General features: G+C 41.0%; 1 protein-coding gene and 4 non-coding genes across 5 annotated transcripts; all 5 read left to right on the top strand.

Annotated features, from left to right (window-relative positions):
- Positions 1–1360: 1360 nt before the first annotated feature.
- On the top strand, positions 1361–24002 carry g3bp1 (GTPase activating protein (SH3 domain) binding protein 1). Its single transcript, XM_034221720.1, is given in 13 exon segments — positions 1361–1518; positions 7606–7722; positions 9383–9464; positions 15153–15326; positions 17018–17108; positions 18705–18798; positions 18898–19069; positions 19071–19130; positions 20300–20398; positions 20740–20860; positions 21555–21680; positions 22015–22124; positions 22863–24002. Coding segments are annotated over 12 exon segments (1488 nt in total). The 5' UTR covers positions 1361–1518; positions 7606–7627; the 3' UTR covers positions 23127–24002.
- LOC117549682 lies at positions 7923–8049 on the top strand. Its single transcript, XR_004569521.1, has one exon. It is a non-coding gene; the product is annotated as a small nucleolar RNA SNORA71 (small nucleolar RNA).
- Positions 10831–10957, top strand: LOC117549681. The gene has a single exon (XR_004569520.1). It is a non-coding gene; the product is annotated as a small nucleolar RNA SNORA71 (small nucleolar RNA).
- Positions 15872–15998, top strand: LOC117549680. The gene has a single exon (XR_004569519.1). It is a non-coding gene; the product is annotated as a small nucleolar RNA SNORA71 (small nucleolar RNA).
- Positions 17417–17551, top strand: LOC117549683. Its single transcript, XR_004569522.1, has one exon. It is a non-coding gene; the product is annotated as a small nucleolar RNA SNORA70 (small nucleolar RNA).
- Positions 24003–24147: the final 145 nt, after the last annotated feature.

Raw genomic sequence — 24147 nt, 5'->3', positions numbered from 1 at the left:
TAGTGTCTCTACTTTAAAGAGTCCTCTCCTGCTGATGAGAGAGAGAGAGAGAGAGAGAGAGAGAGAGAGAGAGAGAGAGAGAGAGAGAGAGAGAGAGAGAGAGAGAGAGAGAGAGAGAGAGAGAGAGAGAGAGATGATCCCAATTTGGGTAATGTTTGCGTTGCAGTAGCATACAAAATGCACAGAGAAATTAAGACACTAGAACTAAACCGAACAAATTATTTTGGAAATAGAAATAAAATAGCATTAAAAATATAGGCAGGCAGGCAGTGTGTATCCAATGGTTTAAGGTAATTTATTTCAAATATGTGTGAAAATAGACTATCGACCTTAGACGACTATAAGGCAGACCAAAGACTGCAAAGCTATGGCACCTGAAAACTAGACAGCTTTGCAAATGGTATATGAACAATATATTGGAAATGGGGAACAGGTGATCACGTGATAAGGTGATGGGAATGGCGGGAAAGTGATTCCTGCAGGACAGGAAGGAGTGGCTGGATTTTTACATAGCCTACTGTATGTGTCATAGAAAACAGAGAGAGAACAATGATTAAAAAAGCAAAGAATAAGGAGTGTTAATCGTTGGGATTCGGCTGAAGTCGTGACCAAATAGGAGCTTAAATTAGATAAAATGAAAGAAAAACAAGCCGGCATACTTTGATGAGTATTGTGATTAAATCAGTTCAAACTGCAAGTTGAGTTGTGTCGCCCCCTAGTGGCGAAAAGGCTCAGGTGTACCACTTCACTGAGAATAAACACCAACTTGTATAATTTATATATTATATGTCTCTGTGCCTTTAGTATAAATCTTTATTTCCGGTGCTGTAACAACATAATTTCCCAATTTGGGATCAATACAAATCTATCTCTCTCTATATATATCTCTCTCTATATATATCTATCTATCTATCTATCTATCTATCTATCTATCTATCTATCTATCTATCTATCTATCATGGAAGAACGAACTAAACTTTTTTCTCATTATTTGACTTATTTATGTTTCTTGTATAGAGCCTTACTTTGTTGTTAATGATTGTTAATTTGTGTTTGTAATTTTTAAGTTTATTTTATTTGATCTAAACTGTATTTGCACCATTCAATGGTATCGGCTGAAAATGAGTGCCTCAAACGTTTGTAAATGACTCTTGTTTAATAAAGTATATTTAAAAAAATCGTAAGGATAACCGGTGTACGCCAGCCTGTGAAACAATCGCACCTTCAGCCATTAGCGTAACGTGATTGGCCTTATTGAGAAAACCAGGTAGAGACAAAACGCCTCAGTATTGGCTAGAATTCAGAATCCCTTCCCTATGTCGCTTCTGATTGGTTCATGACTCACTGGACTTTGATTTGATTGGTTGGCTGTATCGCAGAAGGGGCGGGTTGTCAGGTTTGGTTGCGGAGCTGATACCGGTAACCGAGCACTCCACAGCACGTTGTGAAGCCGCTACTGGTGATTCAAAGAAATCACTTGTTTCTAAATCCTCCACGTTTTTGAAAATTAACCCACTGGTAAGTCTTGCTTTTGGCTAAACTGTCATTCATTTTCGTTTAAAAGTAGCGTGTGGTTTTCCTTGTATTCGGTGGATTAGCCGGTTTCGTGGCTCCGTCTACATCCTGGGGAGGACATGATTAGCAGGGCTATGGTTGATTAATTAAACCCTCCTATGGTGTTAATTTCTTTAAAATAACCAACTGGTGATGCAGTAGTCGTGAATATGTAGCATTATCAGGTTATAGCCATCGCCATTATTGCAAAGTTTCACTTTGGTGGGCCAGGAAATACCCACCGCCCTTTTACTACATTAGCTTAATTCTAGCTCTCATTCAGTCGTGACTCCCCTCCCTCCTTTCATGCCTTTTTTTGTTTAACCTTCTTGCCCTTCGACTTTTCCCTCCATGATCGATAAGATACGATTATACTTCCCTGCACAATTCCCCCTTGTCTGTTAAATGTGTCCCCTTCTACCTGATTAATCTAGCTTTACAGGAATGGAAAGTGGGGCAGATTCCCGGCCAGGACACGTGTTGGGGCTCCAGATCGTAGCCGGTTTCTGCTCTACTTTTCGGCTCTATTCTCACCCAGCTGTCCCGGTTTTAGCTCGGTTGTGAGCCAGCCATGGTGCAATTTTAGCCCAGGTTTATATCTGGACATGTTCCACTAAAAGAAGGACCACATGACCGGTGCTGAGGGTGCTTTCAGGCCGGTGAAAAGCACCGTTTCTGCGGGCACGGCGTGGCCTTTGTCTGCATGCCATGCTTTACACTTTTTTTTTTTAAACACAAGCTGCTTTCTGAAATGACTGCTGCTTTATGCCCTTATAAGCACTTAATATCTCCAAATTCACTTGGATCCATTCTAGCTAAAGCAGGTGGTGTTGAGTAACTAAGTACATTTACTCAAGTACTATACTTAAGTAACATTTTATGGTACTTTGTACTTCTACTCTACTGCAATTCAGTGGTAAAAATGCGACTTTTTCTCCAGTAAAGATGCATATATAGCTAAATACTTTACTACAATTAGGAACTTATTTTGTCACAGCAGTAGGGTTATCAAGCATTTACATTAAACATATTTAAAAGATAGAATAAAGTACACACATTGTACACCTGGAGTAAATCCACCAGCTACCCTGCAGTATACAAAGTCATTCAAACTAGCTGCACCTTTACCAGCTTTGAGAACACTTTCATGATCAATCATTATAAAACATATCATATATATTATTCTGAAATGGACCAATCTGCACAACGACTACTTTTACTGTCGCTGCTTTCACTATATTTAGATGAGAATACTTTTCTACTTTCACTTGAGGAACATTTTGAATGCAGGACTTTTACTGTAACAGAGTATTCCTACACTCTGGTACTTCTACTTTTACTCAAGTACAAGGTCTGAGTACTTCTACTGTTACTCAAGTACAAGGTCTGAGTACTTCTACTTTTACTCAAGTACAAGATCTGAGTACTTCTACTTTTACTCAAGTACAAGGTCTGAGTACTTCTACTTTTAATCAAGAGTACTACCTCCATCTAAACCCACCTCCCTGATGTTAGCAGCTAACATTAGACATGAGGCTCCTTCAGGTCGCCTCTCTAAACAGTGATTGGCTTATCCTGATGGATCACTTGATGTATGCTGCTGTGTGTGTGTGCCAGCACAACAGATGGTCCTGTGTGTGTGGACAGGTGTGGCACATAGTCCATTAATGAAGATCATGCTAGTGGGTTAGCATGTTTAAGCTTCTTTACAGCTGATAATGTAAACGCTACAGAGTTTAACATTTGATGCTAGTTTTACTCTAGACATCTATTGGTGTCCTATCATCAAAAATCAAAGGTTATTTATGCAGCTCAATAGCCCAAATTGCACACATGTCACAGGGGGCTTCGCAGTTTATACAGAATACAGATACGGCACCCTGATGATAATGGTATCGTTGGGTCTGCACTGAACAAAGCCATTATAGGACATTTTGTTTCATTCCTATATGATCTGTCTTATTGTTGGAAATGCTCACTAGATCTCGCTCTAAATTATTCACACTAAAGTTTTGAGTAACGTTATAGAATAAATTATAGCGGTCTAATGATGGGCAATCGACCAAAATAGATACTTTAATTTTGAAATTGGCACCTTGAGTTCAATAGTATCTCCGTCCATACATTATCCAAATCATAATTGAATTGCCTTTGTGTGAACGTAGCTGATTGTGTTAAAACAACCTACGAAATCGTCTTAAATGGATCAGAGGCTCCTGCAATTAGTCGTAGTGTTTGTGATATCTGCCAATAATCTGTCATGTAATATATTTCACGGTAGAAACGTGTGACCCAACCCCTGTAGGATCTATGTTGCTCAACAGTTGCAATGCATCCAGAAAGTGAGTCAGTAACCAAAACATAGAATATTACCTGCATTTAAGACTCAAAACAGGCTGAATATTATGTATTAAATCTTAAAAGCACATCTCAATATTCAAACATTCTCCACATGTAGAACAAATGTGTGAAATCAGTGTAAACGACTCCGATCTGTCATCACTGATTAATCAGCGCAGTGTAAACATAGGAGAAATCATAGAAGGGAACAAAATGTCCTGTGTGTCGAGTTCAGGCCGGGAAACTCAATTCAATTAAACCAACCTCATATGGCAATTTAGGACTGGGCGATGGTTTAAATCTGATATAGACTTTCAATGGAATCATGCCATGTATCGTGTTGCACATGAACATCGCCTATGTTCATAATAAACTCACATTTCTCAACAAAATCCAATTAAAAGTTCAATTGGATCCTAAAACACTTTATCAGTCTGCAAACTCATGTTCTAGAAGTCCACTGGCATGTTCGTTTTGCACTAATTAAACAAGAAAGTACTCATTATTTCATTCACAAAGTAGTATACAAATATAGGCGTAACCATACAGTTATATTGACTATTTATTTGTTGAATTACCATAAAACCTGCTTAATCTGGCTATATATTAAGATTTTAAATTAATTGTATTGGTAGATTTTGGCCATATTGCTCCGCCTTAAAATGGAAATCCAATAACATAGGTTTTCATTTGGTATTTTAAGGGTAAAGTCACCAAAATAAAACAATATCCAGCTTATTTCAGTCGATATTATAGGCCTAAAAGTCTAACCTCTTCAAAAAGCATACATTTATGATGTTATATGCTTTCGAAAAGAGCATTAGGTTAATTGTAAAGTAAAAGACGGTGTTGGAATGCTTTCTGTTGAAGTGCAATGGCTGCAATTCCAGATTTCTATCCGCTCTGTATGAAAACAAACGGATAAGATCTGGGTTTGTTTTCCAGGCCGAGGGCGCTCTGTGTTCATGTGGGTGAATCCAGATGGGACAGTAAATGCATGTCAGTTTTTGTATTTATTTATTTTTTACAGATCGTACACTCCTCATGCCTCGGGCTTTTCAACGCGGTCCAAAAAATATGAATTCAAAATGAGAGTTGTATATTGTAGGCTTTGAATCAGAGGTCTAAACCCTGCTTCACACTTCTAACCGTGCGTGTGATTGCCTGTGACTTCTGTCCAATCAGATGGATGATTCACAATCAGATGATTTTACATTTTCTTAATGGCTACTGGAAAATGCAGACTGGTGCATATGGGATGTAGTGTGGTGAGGGAATGAGTCCTAAAACTGGGAAATTGGATGCTTTTTAACACTTCCTGACCCCTAGTCTGGAAGTCAATTGTTTTCTGAGTGTTTTTGGTTGTTGGCATGAAATAAGCTCTGTGGTTAACACAAGCTGAATATATTTTAATGTTTGTTTGCAAACAAGTGTCTTAATGAGACGACTAAACGTCATCACACCCAACATTAGCCACCTTTAGCTTAGCGGTGGTGAAGTCATGTGACCGTGCTGTAGTTCCTTTGTAGCCCAACATTAGCCATCTTTAGCTTAGCGGTGGTGACGTGAAGTCATGTGACCGTGATGTAGTTCCTTTGTAGCCCAACATTAGCCACCTTTAGCTTAGCGGTGGTGAAATCATGTGACCGTGCTGTAGTTCCTTTGTAGCCCAACATTAGCCACCTTTAGCTTAGCGGTGGTGAAGTCATGTGACCGTGCTGTAGTTCCTTTGTAGCCCAACATTAGCCACCTTTAGCTTAGCGGTGGTGAAGTCATGTGGCTAATGGCTACAAAAGAACTACAGCAGAGATGGGGTCGTTACTAAAAAAAAGTAATATATTACACTACTTCGTTACACTCTACATAAAGTTACTCGTTACTTTAATAGTTACTTTACTCGCAGGGCCGCCCCGCCCCTCCCTACAGGCAGATCACGCAGACTGCCGCGCACCTACAGTGTGCGCGCCACAGTTTTGCCTCTGCGAGACTCCACTTGCCCCCCCAATTACTATTGCATTAAGGAAGACATAACACATGTCTTTCTTTTTATATGCTCTAAAATAGGCTACCAGCCACACAACAAGCTCACAGTCTGTGAAACGTCAAGACACTAATTCATGAAACCAGTTCAAGACGCATTATTCTTATCATTCTTTATGAGCGCATAACGGTAAGGTATCTAATTACTTATGTATTTAGTATTCCATAACTTAGTAACAGAGATGGTCAAACTAAAGTGGTAGAGACATGGCAGAGTTCCTACAATGAAGCGGGGCATTGAACTGTTCACCCGTGAGAGGGCGATCAACAAAAGAGAGCGAGCGGCCCCGTTGAGGGAGTTTACAGATGAGAAGACTCAGCCATGTTTATTCAGCACTGCACGTGGAGATGTGGTCTCGCAAATCACGCAGATTACATAGGCCTACATGTATATAAACCTGCGGCGGAAACCCCTCTTGTCTGTCAGTGAGTGTGATTATTTTATAAAAGTAACGCTTGTCGGGGCAATGTTAGTAACTGTAGTGTGATTACTAAATTATAAAAGTAACGCGTTACACTACTCCGTTACCGACACAAGTAATATTATTACAGTAACGCGTTACTTTGTAACGCGTTACTTTGTAACGCGTTACTTTGTAACCAGTTACTTTGGTTACTTTGTAACGCGTTACACCCAACTCTGGCGGTGGTGAAGTCATGTGACCGTGCTGTAGTTCCTTTATAGCCCAACATTAGCCACCTTTAGCTTAGCGGTGGTGAAGTCATGTGACCGTGCTGTAGTTCCTTTATAGCCCAACATTAGCCACCTTTAGCTTAGCGGTGGTGACGTGAAGTCATGTGACCGTGCTGTAGTTCCTTTGTAGCCCAACATTAGCCACCTTTAGCTTAGCGGTGGTGACGTGAAGTCATGTGACCGTGCTGTAGTTCCTTTGTAGCCCAACATTAGCCACCTTTAGCTTAGCTGTGGTGACGTGAAGTCATGTGAACGTGCTGTAGTTCCTTTATAACCCACCATTAGCCACCTTTAGCTTAGCGGTGGTGACGTGAAGTCATGTGACCGTGCTGTAGTTCCTTTGTAGCCCAACATTAGCCACCTTTAGCTTAGCTGTGGTGACGTGAAGTCATGTGACCGTGCTGTAGTTCCTTTGTAGCCCAACATTAGCCACCTTTAGCTTAGCTGTGGTGACGTGAAGTCATGTGACCGTGCTGTAGTTCCTTTGTAGCCCAACATTAGCCACCTTTAGCTTAGCGGTGGTGACGTGAAGTCATGTGACCGTGCTGTAGTTCCTTTGTAGCCCAACATTAGCCACCTTTAGCTTAGCTGTGGTGACGTGAAGTCATGTGAACGTGCTGTAGTTCCTTTATAACCCACCATTAGCCACCTTTAGCTTAGCGGTGGTGACGTGAAGTCATGTGACCGTGCTGTAGTTCCTTTGTAGCCCAACATTAGCCGCCTTTAGCTTAGCGGTGGTGACGTGAAGTCATGTGACCGTGCTGTAGTTCCTTTGTAGCCCAACATTAGCCACCTTTAGCTTAGCGGTGGTGACGTGAAGTCATCTGACCGTGCTGTAGATCCTTTATAGCTATTTTCTTCAAAAATCATTAAGTGTTAACTGTTTCAGCACTAGATGTAGCTGAAACACAAAAGGCAGTTATCTGATTCTCTCTTTGCTCATTATCTTCCTCTAACCCTCCTCTTCCTCCTTGCAGAGATTTCCAGTTGACCAAAGAAATGGTGATGGAGAAGCCAAGTGCCCAGCTGGTCGGGCGAGAGTTTGTCCGACAGTATTACACACTCCTGAACCAGGCGCCCGACTACCTGCACAGGTGAGAACACACATCTTTAGTAGCAGCATCCATTTTACGTTATAGTAATACACATATGAGCTATACAGAGTACACATACAGGTGCTATATACAACAATTAAATAAAAAAAATGACAAAACAATAATACCATAAAAAGAACGTTACAGTAATAGCGATGAAAAAAATAATACAATGACATGACAGAAAACCCCTAAGACCATCCTGTATCGAAAGTGATCATGGCGTCCTCGTCGTCAGGTCATTGATAGTACAGGAAGATGAAGCTGGAAGCCTTTCCCGTGTTTGAAGGATTCTCCGTTCCTATCAGACCCTGGCGCTCCCAAACATTTAGAATAACAGATTAAACAAAGTGACTTTTTTAGACGTGAATACAGTGTTTGTTGTTCTTGTGGACGTAAGAGTTAAATGCAAGTAACTCTACAATCGAGTTTTGGTTCTCACGGACATGGACTTTGGCGAGGGACGTCCGTCTTTAGTTTTTGGTCGCTTCTGTGTTTTTAATCAGAATGCCTTTCATGTAAATGTTCCCTCTGTGGGACTAATGGCGCTTTTCCACTGCAGGGCCTCGCACGGCTTAGTACGGTCTTGGTAGGCCAGGCTTACTTTATGCTGCGTTTCCATTACAGTTTAGTAGCTGGGCCAGTAACTATGGTAACGCAGTGTAGGCGGAGCCGTGACGTCATCTTCAATGAGAACCACAAAACCAACATTAGCTGTTAGCACTCAAGCTCACAGCTCCTCATATCTGTTCAGAAACTAGACAGAAGTTAAACAAGTACAAACCACAGACTGCCTGTGTCATGGCGAATACAGTCGCTGCTTTATTTATGTCTGTATGGGCCGTTGTTGTGAGTGTGGACGGTCGGAGCATATACAACGTTAGCTTAGCCAATCTCCATTCAGAAAACACGCATTTTAAAAGGTTTCTCGCCTGCCGTCTGTCTGCAGACTTGTCAAAGCATTAATTCATGGTTTTTACTAACCGGTATCAGTATGTTGTTACGTCGGCATCATTTTGAAACGTGTATTACAATTAAATCACGGTCAAATGTTCATCTTGTTGTAGTTGTAGTCCCCTTGCCAGCGATTCTCTCTGACCAATCAGCAGTCGAGTGTTTACGTCACTAGTTTAGCATATTCAGCCCGGTAAGAACCTCGATTTTGGAGGGCCAGAAAAAAGGTGAAAAAGTAGCCCTGAGCCGGGTTTGGCACGGCACGCTTAGACCGTGCTAGGCCCTGCAGTGGAAAAGCGCCATAACGGGTGTTCTGATTAAAAACATGGAGGTGATTCGAGGCTGGACATGGATGTCTTTCGCTGGGGTCTATGTTTGTGAGAATGAAACTTGAATGTAATGTTTATATTCTGGTGTGTTGTCACTGCTCAGGTACGTGTTATTTGACACTATGGAGACGTTAAACATGGGAATATCTGACATGATTGTGGTGTTACAAACTCTGTTTTTAAGTGACGTTCCTCGTGGTCTAAACACGACGGTTCGAAGTGTTTTGGACAGAATATTGACAGAACGATTGTGATTTGTTTCCTGCTTTCAGATAGGGGTTTTCTGTTTTTACTAACTTCTTCTAAGACCAGTCATTACAGTACTTCTTATCTTAAATTGTCCTGAAACTAATGAACCTTTCTGTGTTTCTGCTCAGGTTTTATGGAAAGAATTCGTCCTACGTTCACGGCGGTTTGGACAACAACGGCAAACCAGCTGAGGCTGTTTATGGACAATCTGTAAGTGGATTTATCAACAGTTTTTATACTCTGCACTTCACTCCCACACACCAGCTAAGAGAGGAACACAAAAAACACACAGAGCGGTTTCCTGGAGCCTCTTTTGTCTGAAAAAGACATGTCGTCAGTCTCCTCTTCTTTCTGTTATAACAGCGATTTAAAAAAACACTCACAGTGAATTTCGTAGACATTTGAAAACACGGTTATTTTGACTTGACATGTGTCCTTAACCTGTTTTTTCATGAAACTGTGTCTCAGGGCTTCTTAACATTTAACAACCTATTAATGTGTCATACTCACTTAACGGGAAGAAACTCAGCTAACTGATGATACGAACCATTTTTACCGAAACAAAACACAAGTCTCTCAAGAAGCGTCTAAATGAGCCCTGACCGAAAAATGCTACGCACTTAGCACAGAACTCACAGTAAAAATACCCTTATTACTTATCGTAACTGCACATACAAGATATCAGCTAGCAAACTGAGATTCCACAGATTCCAGAAATGTAAGTATCATCACTGAGCGATCAGAACACGCGACAGGGGAAGCGAAAACAGACATCACAACACGTAGCATTACGGAGCTTTCACGGGACATCGTCTCACCTTAGCCGTTGTTCTGATCAAAAGTCGTGTTCAATGGCATTACAACGATAAAAACGCGGCTGAAGGTTAATCCAATGTGTCTGTCACTTTTTAAATGATTACTGATAATCCATAATTCCATTTTTATGTCAATAACGGAGTTTTCATATATAGCTGCTAATGGTAGCCACCAGAGTGTATCGCAGCTTCCGGTTCGGGGGCATTCTGGCTGCGCATCACTCATTCACCAATGGGTAATGTTTAGATGGATTTTTAGGAACTTCCCCTCGATTCTATTGGCTAACGGTTCAGAAGAAGTGTCAATCATCAAAATCGAAAGATATATGGGAGATATGGAAAATGCACCCAAATGACCCCAGAAGTGGCTTTTTTTTCTAAATCTCTAAAAAGGTCAAATGTCATTTATTTTGCATCGATCTTGATACAGGGTACTTCTTATGTTACAGTTTGGATTCCTAAAGCTTTTAGTCTACCATGCCATCATTCAAGGGTGGTTCAAGGGTGGTTTTCTCTATAAGTCATGTTTGGACGGACATTTTTTTTACTATGTTCCATCTGCATTAACTTTAAAATAAAAAATATCTATATTGATTCTGACTTTTCTACATCCAACTCATCGGGTTATCATTACTTTGAGAAAAAAGATTATTAATTGACATTGAACAATAATGATAATGCCATAGAAAGACCGTTACAGTAATAGCAATGAAAAAGTGAACCAAAATATACAATGACATGACAGAAAACCCCGAAGACCATCCTGTATCGAAAGTGATCATGGCGTCCTCGTCGTCAGGTCATTGATAGTACAGGAAGATGAAGCTGGAAGCCTTTCCCGTGTTTGAAGGATTCTCCGTTCCTATCAGACCCTGGCGCTCCCAAACATTTACAATAACAGATTAAACAAAGTGACCTTTTTTAGACGTGAATACAGTGTTTGTTGTTCATGTGGACGTAAGAGTTAAATGCAAGTAACGCGTCTTACAATCGAGTTTTGGTTCTCACGGACCGTGTTTGGTTTTTGGTACATCCAACTCAAAGGTTTATCATTGCTTTGAGAAAAAAGATTATTAATTTACCCCTTTTTAGAAGTGAATGTCATTTTCGAACCTGAAAACAGGCTCGGGGCTTAACAGGTTAGAGTAGGTAGTTTCCTTTGCCTGTATCTCTTCTTAAATAAGATATCAAATGAGGAGTAAGGCAACAAATATAACCATACAGTTGTGTTATATTGACTATTTCTTTCTGGACTGACCATAAAACAGGCTAAATGTAGCTATATATCAAGATTTGAAGTTGCCTGTATTGGTAGATTTTTGCCCATATTGCTCCGCCTTAATGGAAATCCAATAAAACCGGTTTTTATGCTGAGTAAACGCCACCGAAATAAAACTATCCAGCTCTTTTCAGTAGATGCCAAAACGTACCCAACCTCTACCAAAAGCATCAATTTAAAAACGCTCATAGTGAGTTTCGTAGACACTTGAAAACACGGTTATTTTTACTCTTCATGTTTCCTTTGCCTTTATCTTTTCTTAAATGAGACGTACAATGAGGAAAAAGAGTGTGAACTCAAGCAATATTAGCGGCAGAGATGGTGTGCCATAGGGCTGTGCGATTATGGCAAAAATCATAATCACGATTATTTGGGTCAATAATTGATATCACGATTATTTTGACGATTATTCATTGACCATTTATTGAACTTTAAAACAAATAATATTTTACCAATAAACAAGATCAACAAATATGTTGGAGCGCACTTCCAAAACCATATAAACATATATTATTAATATGATAAATAAAAATAAATTAGACCCAAAAAAATGAAATCAAACATGTTGCAGTGCACTGTCACAACCTACTGAAAACTCCTTAACATATAGCCAACATTTTGGTAAAACATATTCAACATATTCCACTCAGTTAAACGTTGAAGGCTGGCCCACCGTCATGGTCCAGAAGTAACAGGAAATAAATGTTGAACTACAATTTAAGACCAAATAAAAATGTCTAGGCCACCATGGCAAATGCTGGTAGGGCTGCTCATGTCATCTCTTAAAGATTTTTTGCAAGAAACACCAGCCTGTTTACATGGTCTGGTTTCAGAGATGAGCGCAGGCAGGTGACAATATTGCCACCTGTACTGAAGACCCTCAGCCACGCCCCGACACATGGGGTGACGCCGGCCAATCACAAAGCTTTGATGTAGGGCTGTGCGATTATGGCAAAAATCATAATCACGATTATTTGGGTCAATAATTGATATCACGATTATTTTGACGATTATTCATTGACCATTTATTGGACTTTAAAACAAATAATATTTTACCAATAAACAAGATCAACAAATATGTTGGAGCGCACTTCCAAAACCATACTAAACATATATTATTAATATGATAAATACAAATAAATTAGACTAAATAAAATAAAATATGATGCACTGTCACAACCTACTGAAAACTCCTTAACATATAGCCAACATTTTGGTAAAACATATTCAACATATTCCACTCAGTTAAACGTTGAAGGCTGGCCAACCGTCATGGTCCAGAAGTAACAGGAAATAAATGTTGAACTACAATTTAAGACCAAATAAAAATGTCTAGGCCACCATGGCAAATGCTGGTAGGGCTGCTCATGTCATCTCTTAAAGATTGTTCGCAAGAAACACCAGCCTGTTTACATGGTCTGGTTTCAGAGATGAGCGCAGGCAGGTGACGATATTGCCACCTGTACTGAAGACCCTCAGCCACGCCCCGACACATGGGGTGACGCCGGCCAATCACAAAGCTTTGATGCGTTCAAGTGCATTATTCTGGCACAGGAAGATTATGTTACAGGACATTAACGATAAAACAGAATATTGTTGTTCTATTTTTAGACACATCTCGCGATCGACTGGTTGGGCACCCCTGGGCTAGACCATAGGTCTGTTGTGGTAGCAAAGTAGTCAGCTGAAGCCACATCTCTCTCAACTTCCCCACGGCATTTGTCATATAGCGCAGGCAGCGCAGACCTGCTGAAATAATACCGAGACGGCATCGCGTAACGCTTGTCCAACGTGTTGACAAGTTGCTTAAAGCCCTGGTTGCTAACAGTGCTAACTGGGCACATATCTTTAGCGATGTGGAATGTAATGGCAAAGTACTTGCAAATAGTGGAAATAGTTTGACCCTTCTTTTTAACGAGTTGCTGCTCTTGTTCTGACATCTTCGCTCGCGCTGATCACTCACAACACATTTCACTCCCACGTGGCCGAGTGGGCTTTTAGGGAGGGGCGAAAGCGCACCCAGCAAAATAATCGTATTTTGTCAATTATGCTGTTTTCATAATCGTCGCAAACCATAATCGTAATCGCGATTCAAATACGATTAATTGCACAGCCCTACTTTGATGCATTCAAGTGCATTATTCTGGCACAGGAAGATTATGTTATAGGACATTAACGATAAAACAGAATATTGTTGTTCTATTTTTAGACACATCTCGCGATCGACTGGTTGGGCACCCCTGGGCTAGACCATAGGTCTGTTGTGGTAGCAAAGTAGTCAGCTGAAGCCACATCTCTCAACTTCCCCACGGCATTTGTCATATAGCGCAGGCAGCGCAGACCTGCTGAAATAATACCGAGACGGCATCGCGTAACGCTTGTCCAACGTGTTGACAAGTTGCTTAAAGCCCTGGTTGCTAACAGTGCTAACTGGGCACATATCTTTAGCGATGTGAAATGTAATGGCAAAGTACTTGCAAATAGTGGAAATAGTTGTACCCTTCTTTTTAACGAGTGGCTGCTCTTGTTCTGACATCTTCGCTCGCGCTGAACACTCACAACACCTGTCACTCCCACGTGGCCGAGTGGGCTTTTAGGGAGGAGCGAAAGCGCACCCAGCTAAATAATCGTATTTTGTCAATTATGCTGTTTTCATAATCGTCGCAAGCCGTAATCGCGATTAAAATACGATTAATTGCACAGCCCTAGTGTGCCATGACATGTAATATCTTGTATGATGTGTCATGACAAAAGTGTATCCATTAAAAACTGTCTCAATGCCGGAAAACCCCATCGTCAGCACTACGACAGCAGCAGAAATAAAGAAAAATGCATTATTTTGCAAAGATATAAATATTTTAAGGCAATATCACCAACGTCTTATATCCAGGAGTGCAGAGTAAAGTGAAGTCCGCACTGCTCCTGCATTTTGAAGTGGTATATAAATGTCTAATACTTGGAAAAAGCCAGAGCAGCAAATCTTCTTGACGGGCATTATTAGATTTCTCTGAATGTTTTGAATGGGCACTTTTTAAAAACACGGGTTACAATAAAAGCATTTAAAATGAAACTCTTCTGTCCTGGTTGTTGTTGTTGTTGGAAAATGTCCTCTTCCCATATCAGAGCAACATGATAACAAAGGTATCAACTGTAGCTGTGAACATGACAGGATGTGTGATTACCTAGAAGAGCATCAGGACTGTTTGAGGCATATGATAGCTATGTGATTAACATGATGAGTCAGCCTCTATGGAGAGAGACATCAAGCATGCTCATTTCTGACGTGGAGCTAATCTGAAGTAAACATTGAATACTGCTTTCTATTCCTCCATCTTGTGACTGTGTAACTCCCTCTCTTGGATATCAGCATGTGAAGGACACTGTTCAGGAACTACTTGATGTCAGAATTTTTGGTTTTTCAGAAAAAAGTCAGAATTGAGAAAAGGTCTGGATTTTGAAAAGTCTGATTTTTGAGATTTTAAGAAAAAGTAGAGAATTTGAGAAAAAGTCAGAATTTTCAGGAAAAAAGGCAGAATTGAGAAGATTTGCAGGAAAAACATCAGATTTTTGAGAAAAAAAGTCAGAATTTGAGATTTTCAGAAAAAGTCAGAATTTTTAGATTCAGAAAAAATTGAGAAAATGTCCGAATTTTGACATTTTGAAAAAAAAGTCAGAATTTTGGGATTTTCCGTATTTTGTCCATGAAACAATGTATGATTACCTACAATAACTGGTGTTCCTCCATCTTGTGACTGTAACTCCCTCTCTTGGATATCAGTTCCATTGACTCTCTCTTTCCCTCAGGAGATCCATAAGAGGGTAATGGCTCTGAGTTTCCGCGACTGTCACACTAAGATCCGACACGTTGATGCTCACGCAACGCTGAACGAGGGCGTGGTGGTGCAGGTGATGGGAGAGCTGTCCAACAACATGCAGCCCATGAGGAAGTTCATGCAGACCTTCGTTCTGGCACCAGAGGTCGGTTTCACACTTCTAATCCTAATTCAAAGGTTTGGTAACACTTTATTTTAAGGTTCACTTATTCTCCGTCAACTAGTTGTTCATTAACATATTAGAGTCAAACTACTAGCTTATTGGTTATGAACTAGACTTCACTTTAAAATAGGGAACATATTCTGAGTTGGAAACACCTAATTGAGTTATTTTGACACAATTAACACTTGTAGTTTCATATCTTGTTACATAATTATAGACCATATTTGTGAAGTATTAACCAAAACTCATATACAACTACTTTCAATAAATAAGCACTAATTAGAGCAAACAAACTCAACTAATGGCTTAGTACTTGTAGAATAAGGCATTAATACGTTTTTTATAATGACTAATAAAGAGCCAATATACTGCTAATATACATGTTAATTAACAACTACTTTATAAACATGTAGAATATGATATCTACAAGAACAGAATGTGAAATAATGTACATTAAAACAAAATTAAATACGGTTTATTTAATAAACCCAAATATACAATGACATGACAGAAAACCCCGAAGACCATCCTGTATCGAAAGTGATCATGGCGTCCTCGTCGTCAGGTCATTGATAGTACAGGAAGATGAAGCTGGAAGCCTTTCCCGTGTTTGAAGGATTCTCCGTTCCTATCAGACCCTGGCGCTCCCAAACATTTACAATAACAGATTAAACAAAGTGACCTTTTTTAGACGTGAATACAGTGTTTGTTGTTCATGTGGACGTAAGAGACTTCACTTTAAAATAGGGAACATATTCTGAGTTAGAAATATGTCATTTTGACACACTTTCAGTTTCATGTCTTGTTACCTAAGAATAGATCATATTTATTAGGTGTTATTATGAGAGAATTACTATTCGTGTGGTACTAATGGCTTATTAGGCCCATATTGAGCAGAGCATATTAAGACCCAAACTCATGTACAACAACTTCCTTACACTAAATATGCACTAATTAGAGGGTTATTGAGGAAAAACTCGTAACTAACGGTTTAGTACTTGTAGAATATGGTCATGTAGAATAAGGCATTAATAAGTGTTTTATAATGACTAAAAAAGACCCAATATATTGCTAATATAGATGTTAATTAACAACTAGTTGATGGTGAATGTGTGTACCTTAAGGTTACCGTAGGTTTTAATGTCTTACAAAATATGTTTTAATTATCACTTTATTTTTGCTGTATTTTGATTTTGTAATCTATTTTATTTTATGTGTGAATCCTGTTTTTCATTCTGTCAATGTTGCTGCTATTAACGCCTGAGTTTCCCCACGGGGATACATAACGTTTCATCTTAACGTGTCTTATATGCACCAAGCTACAGAGTAGAAATGGCAATGGAATTCTTCTGACCTGAGCTCCTCCAACAATGCAACGTATATAATAAAATACAAATAAGAAATATTGCAAGAAGTCTATACACATGTAGAATATTATATCTACAAGAACAGAATGTGAAATGTACATTAAGACTAAATTAAATACGGTTTATTGCGGTGATAACTAAGTAGATTGCAAGATGCCAAACAGATGAATGTTTATCGGGTCTTACAGCCTTCGAGACCCTTTACAGTCAGGGTTTGGCATCCTTAGGTTGAAATAAATGTATTTTTGGGTGTTTTCTTGCAGGAAAAGTTGATGTAGTTTTTAACGGTATTTGTTCGTCCTGCAGGGAACTGTTGCGAACAAATTCTACGTTCACAACGACGTGTTTCGTTACCAAGACGAGGTGTTCGGAGACTCCGATTCAGAGCCTCCAGAAGGTGAGAGAACGCCCATCTTTTTAAATGTTTCTTAGGTTGTAATTGTTGATGCTTCACCAGGTTTCTCTTTCCTGCTGCTTTGTAGTCTTCTCCTTTTTAGATATGATCCTTTACCTTGCATTATTCGGCTAAAGATGGTTAATTCAGAGTTGTTTTCTTTAGAAATGTCACAACGTGTATAAACACCGTAGCATCTTAGATTTGATTGGTCTTTGTACCTCTCAAAGAACCTCTCAATGTTTGGGACATTAGGTGAAAGGTACATGAAGCAACAAAACCAACGTGAGGTCAAAATAGGTCCACGGTCCCTGCAGCTTATTAAGCCGACCAGTTGTGCTGTCAGTGCGTTTCTGGTGTGCAAAGGCTGCACACAGTGAATCTTTGGTTTGTGTAAGAACTCAGCTGGGAGGTGCGGAGTGCTTTAAGGGACCACTGAGACAAAAATCCATCTATCTCTCCATCCATCCGTCTATCTATCTCTCCATCTATCTATCTCTCCATCTATCTATTTCTCCATCTATCTATTTCTCCATCTATCTATCTCTCCATCTATCTATTTCTCCATCTATCTATCTCTCCATCTATCTATTTCTCCATCTATCTATTTCTCCATCTATCTATTTCTCCATCTATCTATTTCTCCATCTATCTATCTCTCCATCTATCTATTTCTCCATCTATCTATTTCTCCATCTATCTATCTCTCCATCTATCTATCTCTCCATCTATCTATTTCTCCATCTATCTATCTCTCATCTATCTCTCCGTCTATCTATCTCTCATCTATCTATCTATCTCTCATCTATCTATCTATCTCTCATCTATCTATCTCTCCATCTATCTATCTCTCCATCCATCTCTCCGTCCATCTATCTCTCCATCCATCCGTCTATCTATCTATCTATCTCTCCATCTATCTATTTCTCCATCTATCTATCTATCTCTCCATCTATCTCTCCATCCATCTATCTATCTCTCCATCTATCTCTCCGTCTATCTATCTCTCCATCCATCTCTCCATCTATCCATCTATCTCTCTATCCATCCATCTATCTCTCCATCCATCTCTCCATCTATCCATCTATCTCTCTCTCCATCTATCTCTCTCTCCATCTATCTATCTCTCCATCTATCTATTTCTCCATCTATCTATCTGTCTATCTATCTCTCCATCCATCTCTCCATCCATCCATCTATCTCTCCATCCATCTATCTATCTATATAAAACAATGTATTATATTACATTATTGCCTGTGCATTGGATTATTATCAGATTGGGAAATAACTCTGTCTGAAAGCAGAAGTCTAGGGAAAATAACTGCAAGTCTCTTCAGTGCGCATGTCACCAAATGAGATGCATTGTGGGACATGTAGTTTATGGACACCTTGCTTCTGTAAAGCGGCATGTAACCGTATAATAAACTCATTATATTCTTTGCAAGCAACATAGAATGAAGTCGTGGGCTTTTGACACCCCTGCTATAAAGCGTCATGAAGTGTTGCATTGTGGGTTTCTTGGCATAGTTTTCAGAGTTCAATAGAAAAAGGGTTCTTTTTGTTTTCCTGATCATGTTTTTATTGTTTGTGTGTTTCCAGAGTCTGAGGATGAGGTGGAGGAGATCGAGGAGAGGATCCCCTCCCCTGACATCGCTCAGGAGGACTCGGCTCCTTTCTACGACCCCACACCCTGGTGAGGATCTTTTACTTCCTGTTAGGGCTTTATCTGAGGTTGTGGAGAACAATTGTCCCCCAAAAAAATCAGTAGAATCAGCAGATATTTTCCTTCCAGTTCAGAACCGATGGCCCCCGGAGACGATGAGGAAGTTGCAGCGAGTCCAGAACCAGAACCTGAGGAGGAGAAGGAGGTCGAGGTCGTGGAGCTGAAGCCTGAAACGCCGCTGGAGACGCAAACGGAAACAAACACATCGGACGAGCAGACAGAGAAAAGCCCGGCCACCGCCCCCCCCCACAGCTGAACCCATCGTCGCCGAACCAACACCTGCCGCTCCAGAAGAAAACAGGGTACGTCTGAACATGCTGCATTGGGGGGAAATAGTTGTGCACAGAGGATGTATTTGTGTAGTCCGACCCAGAAGGAAACATCTCCCTGGTTCCCTCCACAAAAAAATCTATTTCTCCACTTGATTTTGGATTGTTGCAGAAAATGACAAACGTTTATGATCCTTACAAGTTGAGTTCATCAGGATAATCTCCACACATTAACACCAGTTTATGATTACTGTAGTAAAAAGCTAATGTTGGGCTATAAAGGAACTACAGCAGGGTCACATGACTTCACGTCACCACCGCTAAGCTAAAGGTGGCTAATGTTGGGCTATAAAGGAAGTACAGCACGGTCACATGACTTCACGTCACCCCCGCTAAGCTAAAGGTGGCTAATGTTGGGCTATAAAGGAACTACAGCACGGTCACATGACTTCACGTCACCACCGCTAAGCTAAAGGTGGCTAATGTTGGGCTATAAAGGAAGTACAGCACGGTCACATGACTTCACGTCACCACCGCTAAGCTAAAGGTGGCTAATGTTGGGCTATAAAGGAACTACAGCACGGTCACATGACTTCACGTCACCACCGCTAAGCTAAAGGTGGCTAATGTTAGGCTATAAAGGAACTACAGCACGGTCACATGACTTCACGTCACCACCGCTAAGCTAAAGGCGGCTAATGTTAGGCTATAAAGGAACTACAGCACGGTCACATGACTTCACGTCACCACCGCTAAGCTAAAGGTGGCTAATGTTGGGCTATAAAGGAACTACAGCACGGTCACATGACTTCACGTCACCACCGCTAAGCTAAAGGTGGCTAATGTTGGGCTATAAAGGAACTACAGCACGGTCACATGACTTCTCGTCACCACCGCTAAGCTAAAGGTGGCTAATGTTAGGCTATAAAGGAACTCCAGCACGGTCACATGACTTCAAGTCACCACCGCTAAGCTAAATGTGGCTAATGTTGGGCTATAAAGAAAGTACAGCATGGTCACATGACTTCACGTCACCACTGCTAAGCTAAAGGCGGCTAATGTTGGGCTATAAAGGAACTACAGCACGGTCACATGACTTCACGTCACCACTGCTAAGCTAAAGGAGGCTAATGTTGGGCTATAAAGGAACTACAGCACGGTCACATGACTAAATGTCTCTCTCTCTCTCTGTCTCCCTGCAGCAGTTCTCCTGGGCGTCCGTCACCAGTAAGAATCTTCCTCCCAGTGGAGCCGTTCCAGTTTCAGGGGTCCCTCACGTCGTCAAAGCCCCCACAGCACCGGTACGTCTCCTAAAATATCTATAGGATGTGATAATCTATCTGACAGCAGTCTGTATGATTTCAGTCTTTGAAGAACCTGTTAACGCAACTACTTTATAGTTTTTGCTACGAGATGTTATTTTCAAACTGAGGCTGGGTTGCACTTCCAAAATGTTGTTTGATATCTTTGAGATAGATATGAAGCCTTTTTATGATGTTTATGATCAAAGTTATATCCCTCCCGTCTCCCAGCAGAGAAGCTGCTCCGTTTCTAACAAAGTGTGTTTCTGTTTCTAACAAAGTGTGTTTCTGTTTCTAACAAAGTGTGTTTCTGTTTCTAACAAAGTGTGTTGTTGTTTCAGCCGAGAGCCGAGGTGAAGTCAGAGACTCAAACAGCAGCAACGAGACCACAGAGAGACCAGAGACCGAACAGAGAACAGAGACCAGGAGGACCTCCACCAGTACACAGAGGACCCAGACCAGGTACACACACCAGTGTTTCCCCTAGGAGTCATAGCAGCGGTGCTGAGGCAGCAAAATGTGATCGTGGAGTGCGTGGAATTTCTTTGTGTGAAGTGCGCCCCGCCAATATGTTTCTATGTGTCTGCCAGCACAAGAAAGGCTCTTGAGGTGCATGAAGTGGCAATGTCTCAAGATTTAGCAAAATACACCTTTATAGAACATACAGTAACACAAATACTACAAAGGGAGGTGTGTGGCGCAGTGGGTTGTGTGTTGGGGTCAGGGGAGCACAGGTTCAAACCCCACTGCAGTCAGCATGTCGTTGTGTCCCTGAGACAGTTCACCCCAAATTGCTCCTGTGGGGATTGCTCACAGTATTGAGTATGAAAGTCGCTTTGGATAAAAGCGTCTAACAAGTGGCCTGTAATGTAATGATCCACATAACGAACATTCAAAAAGAGCGCTAGGGGGCGCCACTTATTATTATTTAAATAAATAAAATATATATATATATTTTTTTACCTGTCTGGCCCCCTAGCAGCGGCGCGCATATTGATGCTGCGCCGCCGCTATTTGTATATAAGGGAAACACTGCACACACACTTCATAAACACACACAGGTTAAACTGGCGTGATGTGCATATATACACCTTTGTTCTTGTATCCTGGTCATCTCGTTTCATGTACTGTATGTATTTATTCTATATTCTCTCAGTGCGGGAAGGAGAGCAAGGAGAGACGGAGAGTCGCCGCGTGGTTCGATACCCCGACGCCCAGCAGCTGTTTGTGGGGAACGTTCCTCACGATGTGGACAAGACGGAGCTCAAGGAGTTCTTTGAGCGTAAGTCTCACACATTATATATATATTGGCAAGAAAATCTACAAGAGATTGTACAGTGCAATCAGAGAGATACATTATGTCCACGTTTTTGAGCATGTCCACGAATCCAGTCTTTGTCAAGTCTGTCACCACCTTCGCATAGCTGCTGGCGCCACTTCATCCGGTCCTCCGCCAGCCTCTCCCAGTTGTCCGTCGCAATGTCCAGAGCCTTCATGTCACGTTTTACGACAACCTTGAAGCGCAGCAGTGGCCGTCCTGTGGGGAAATTCAGTTGTTGTACCTGCTGTGAGAGTGAATTAAACATGTGTCTGTCCCCCCCCCCCCTCTTCTACAGAATATGGTACAGTCCTGGAGCTGAGGATCAACAGCGGAGGGAAACTTCCAAACTTTGGTTTCGTGGTGTTCGACGACTCTGAACCCGTTCAGAAGATCCTGAGCAACCGGGTGAGACGAATACTCTGAATAGCTGTTGTTATTCAATCTTTTACTGGATGCTGCATCATTTATTTGTTTAGAAACCACCCAGAGCTCCTTTCTGTTCAGTCTGCTCCTGTATTGTGCAAGAAATGATACCATCTAAGCATTTGGTTAATAACATAAGCAGGTGCTGATTAATACAGGTGAAAAGTGCAGAGGGAAATACATCGACACAGATTGCAGGAAATAAAACGGATAAAAGATTTATTCCTGCCCGTTAAGTTATCCAATCAGAATCGTTTGTTCAACCAAACGGATTTAAATAACATTAATCAGCTGTTTAGATCGGGGTGACTTTGACCTACATGTAATTGAGTTTTTTAAAACACATTAGAACAAACATTTTGAAACTTCACCAGAAATACTGAGCAATCTGACTTGTTTTTATTATCCTGAAATCAGGTTGTTTTCTGGAGAGAAAAAAACGTTTATTCTAATTTCAAATTAAACTAAAATAATGACCAGGTTTTTTGTTATTAAAGTTTTTATTTATGAACATACATGCTACATAGCTCACATGGTACAGCATACAGAAAGAGGAAGGTCAGGCTACAAAACATTTGAGTGAGGTGTTCCTGGTTAAAAGAAAACAATTAGATTACCAATCAGACCCTACAGCGATCATAACATAATAACAAACGATGCTTAGAATCAAAGACCAGGTTTTTAATCTTTAACCCTTATTTTGTGTGTCCTCCCCCTCAGCCCATAATGTTCCGAGGCAGCGTGCGTCTGAACGTTGAGGAGAAAAAGACCCGTTCGGCTCGGGAAGGCGACCGACGGGACGTCAGGCCTCGAGGTCCTGGGGGTCCTGGAGGTCCTAGAGAAAGGATCGGAGGTGGAGGAGGAGGAGGAAGAGGAGGAGGAGGAGGCCCCCCCACCCGAGGAGGCATGGCACAGAAACCCAGCTTCGGCTCTGGACGAGGAGCGGGGCCCAGCGAGAGTCGCTACCCTAACCCGCGCCAATAAAAGGCTCGTTCAGCGGCCCCCCCAAAACACCCAAAACCCCTCCAACCTGAGTTAGATTTACTCTCTGGATTCAACTGCAGCAGGAAGCAATCGGACAACAAGCTAAAATATTACTTTACATCGTAGTGGTATAAAAACATGAGTCCAGTCATTTTAGGGTACACACACACACACCATCACACACACCAACACGCACACACAGGCATACACGCAGGTTCCACCTGAGTAACTTATCAGTTTTGGTTGAGAGCTCTCCACATCCCCCCTGAAGATGGCTTCTTCCTCTTCCTCACCCTCCTCTTCCTCCCCTGCTGCTCTGTTTCCCGCTGAGGAATCCAGAATGTCCTTCCTCCTCCTCCTCATCTCTTTTTGTTTACCCCTCTCTCCTCCACCAACACATGAATTATCTGGACTTTTTTTTTGTCTTTATTCTTTTAGTTTTTTCCATTGCTGAACTTGAATTCATTAAGAAACAAACACGCTAACACACGAGAAAAAGGGTAAATACTACTTGAATTGGGGATTAAAAAACCCAGAGGTTAGGTTTTTTCGCGTTCTCTCTCCCTGTTTCTTAAAGGAACGTGTACTTTACTGCTTGGGCAATCCTGTGTATTGCTGCCACCGTTGTACCTGGCGATGGATCTGTCTTATCTTTTTATTCTATCAGGTCAAGAGCTGAACTGTCGTGGTTTTTATTTGAGTAATGTTGGCTTGTTAAACATGTGACAGACGGACATCCGAGCGGAGCGTGTTTCAGATCATGTATCAACAATCCTGTCAGGCTTCTTTACCGATGCACTTCATTTGTCATCACGTTTAAAACGAGCTCACCTGCCGATGAGAGAACTAAATTAAAAGTGATTTACTGTTTTAAAACCTGTCGTCTGTTTCGTGGTGTGTTCACTGTCTTCTCTTGTACCGGGAAAAATTGAACTTTTAAGCAGAATCAGGTTTATCACCAGGTAGGTTGACAAGTACGAGGAATTGACTTGGTGTCGTGGTGCGTGCATACAAGTAAAAA

Source organism: Gymnodraco acuticeps, unplaced genomic scaffold (assembly GCF_902827175.1).
Source record: "Gymnodraco acuticeps unplaced genomic scaffold, fGymAcu1.1, whole genome shotgun sequence".
Taxonomy (NCBI): domain Eukaryota; kingdom Metazoa; phylum Chordata; class Actinopteri; order Perciformes; family Bathydraconidae; genus Gymnodraco; species Gymnodraco acuticeps.
This window is presented reverse-complemented; position numbering and strand designations above follow the sequence as displayed.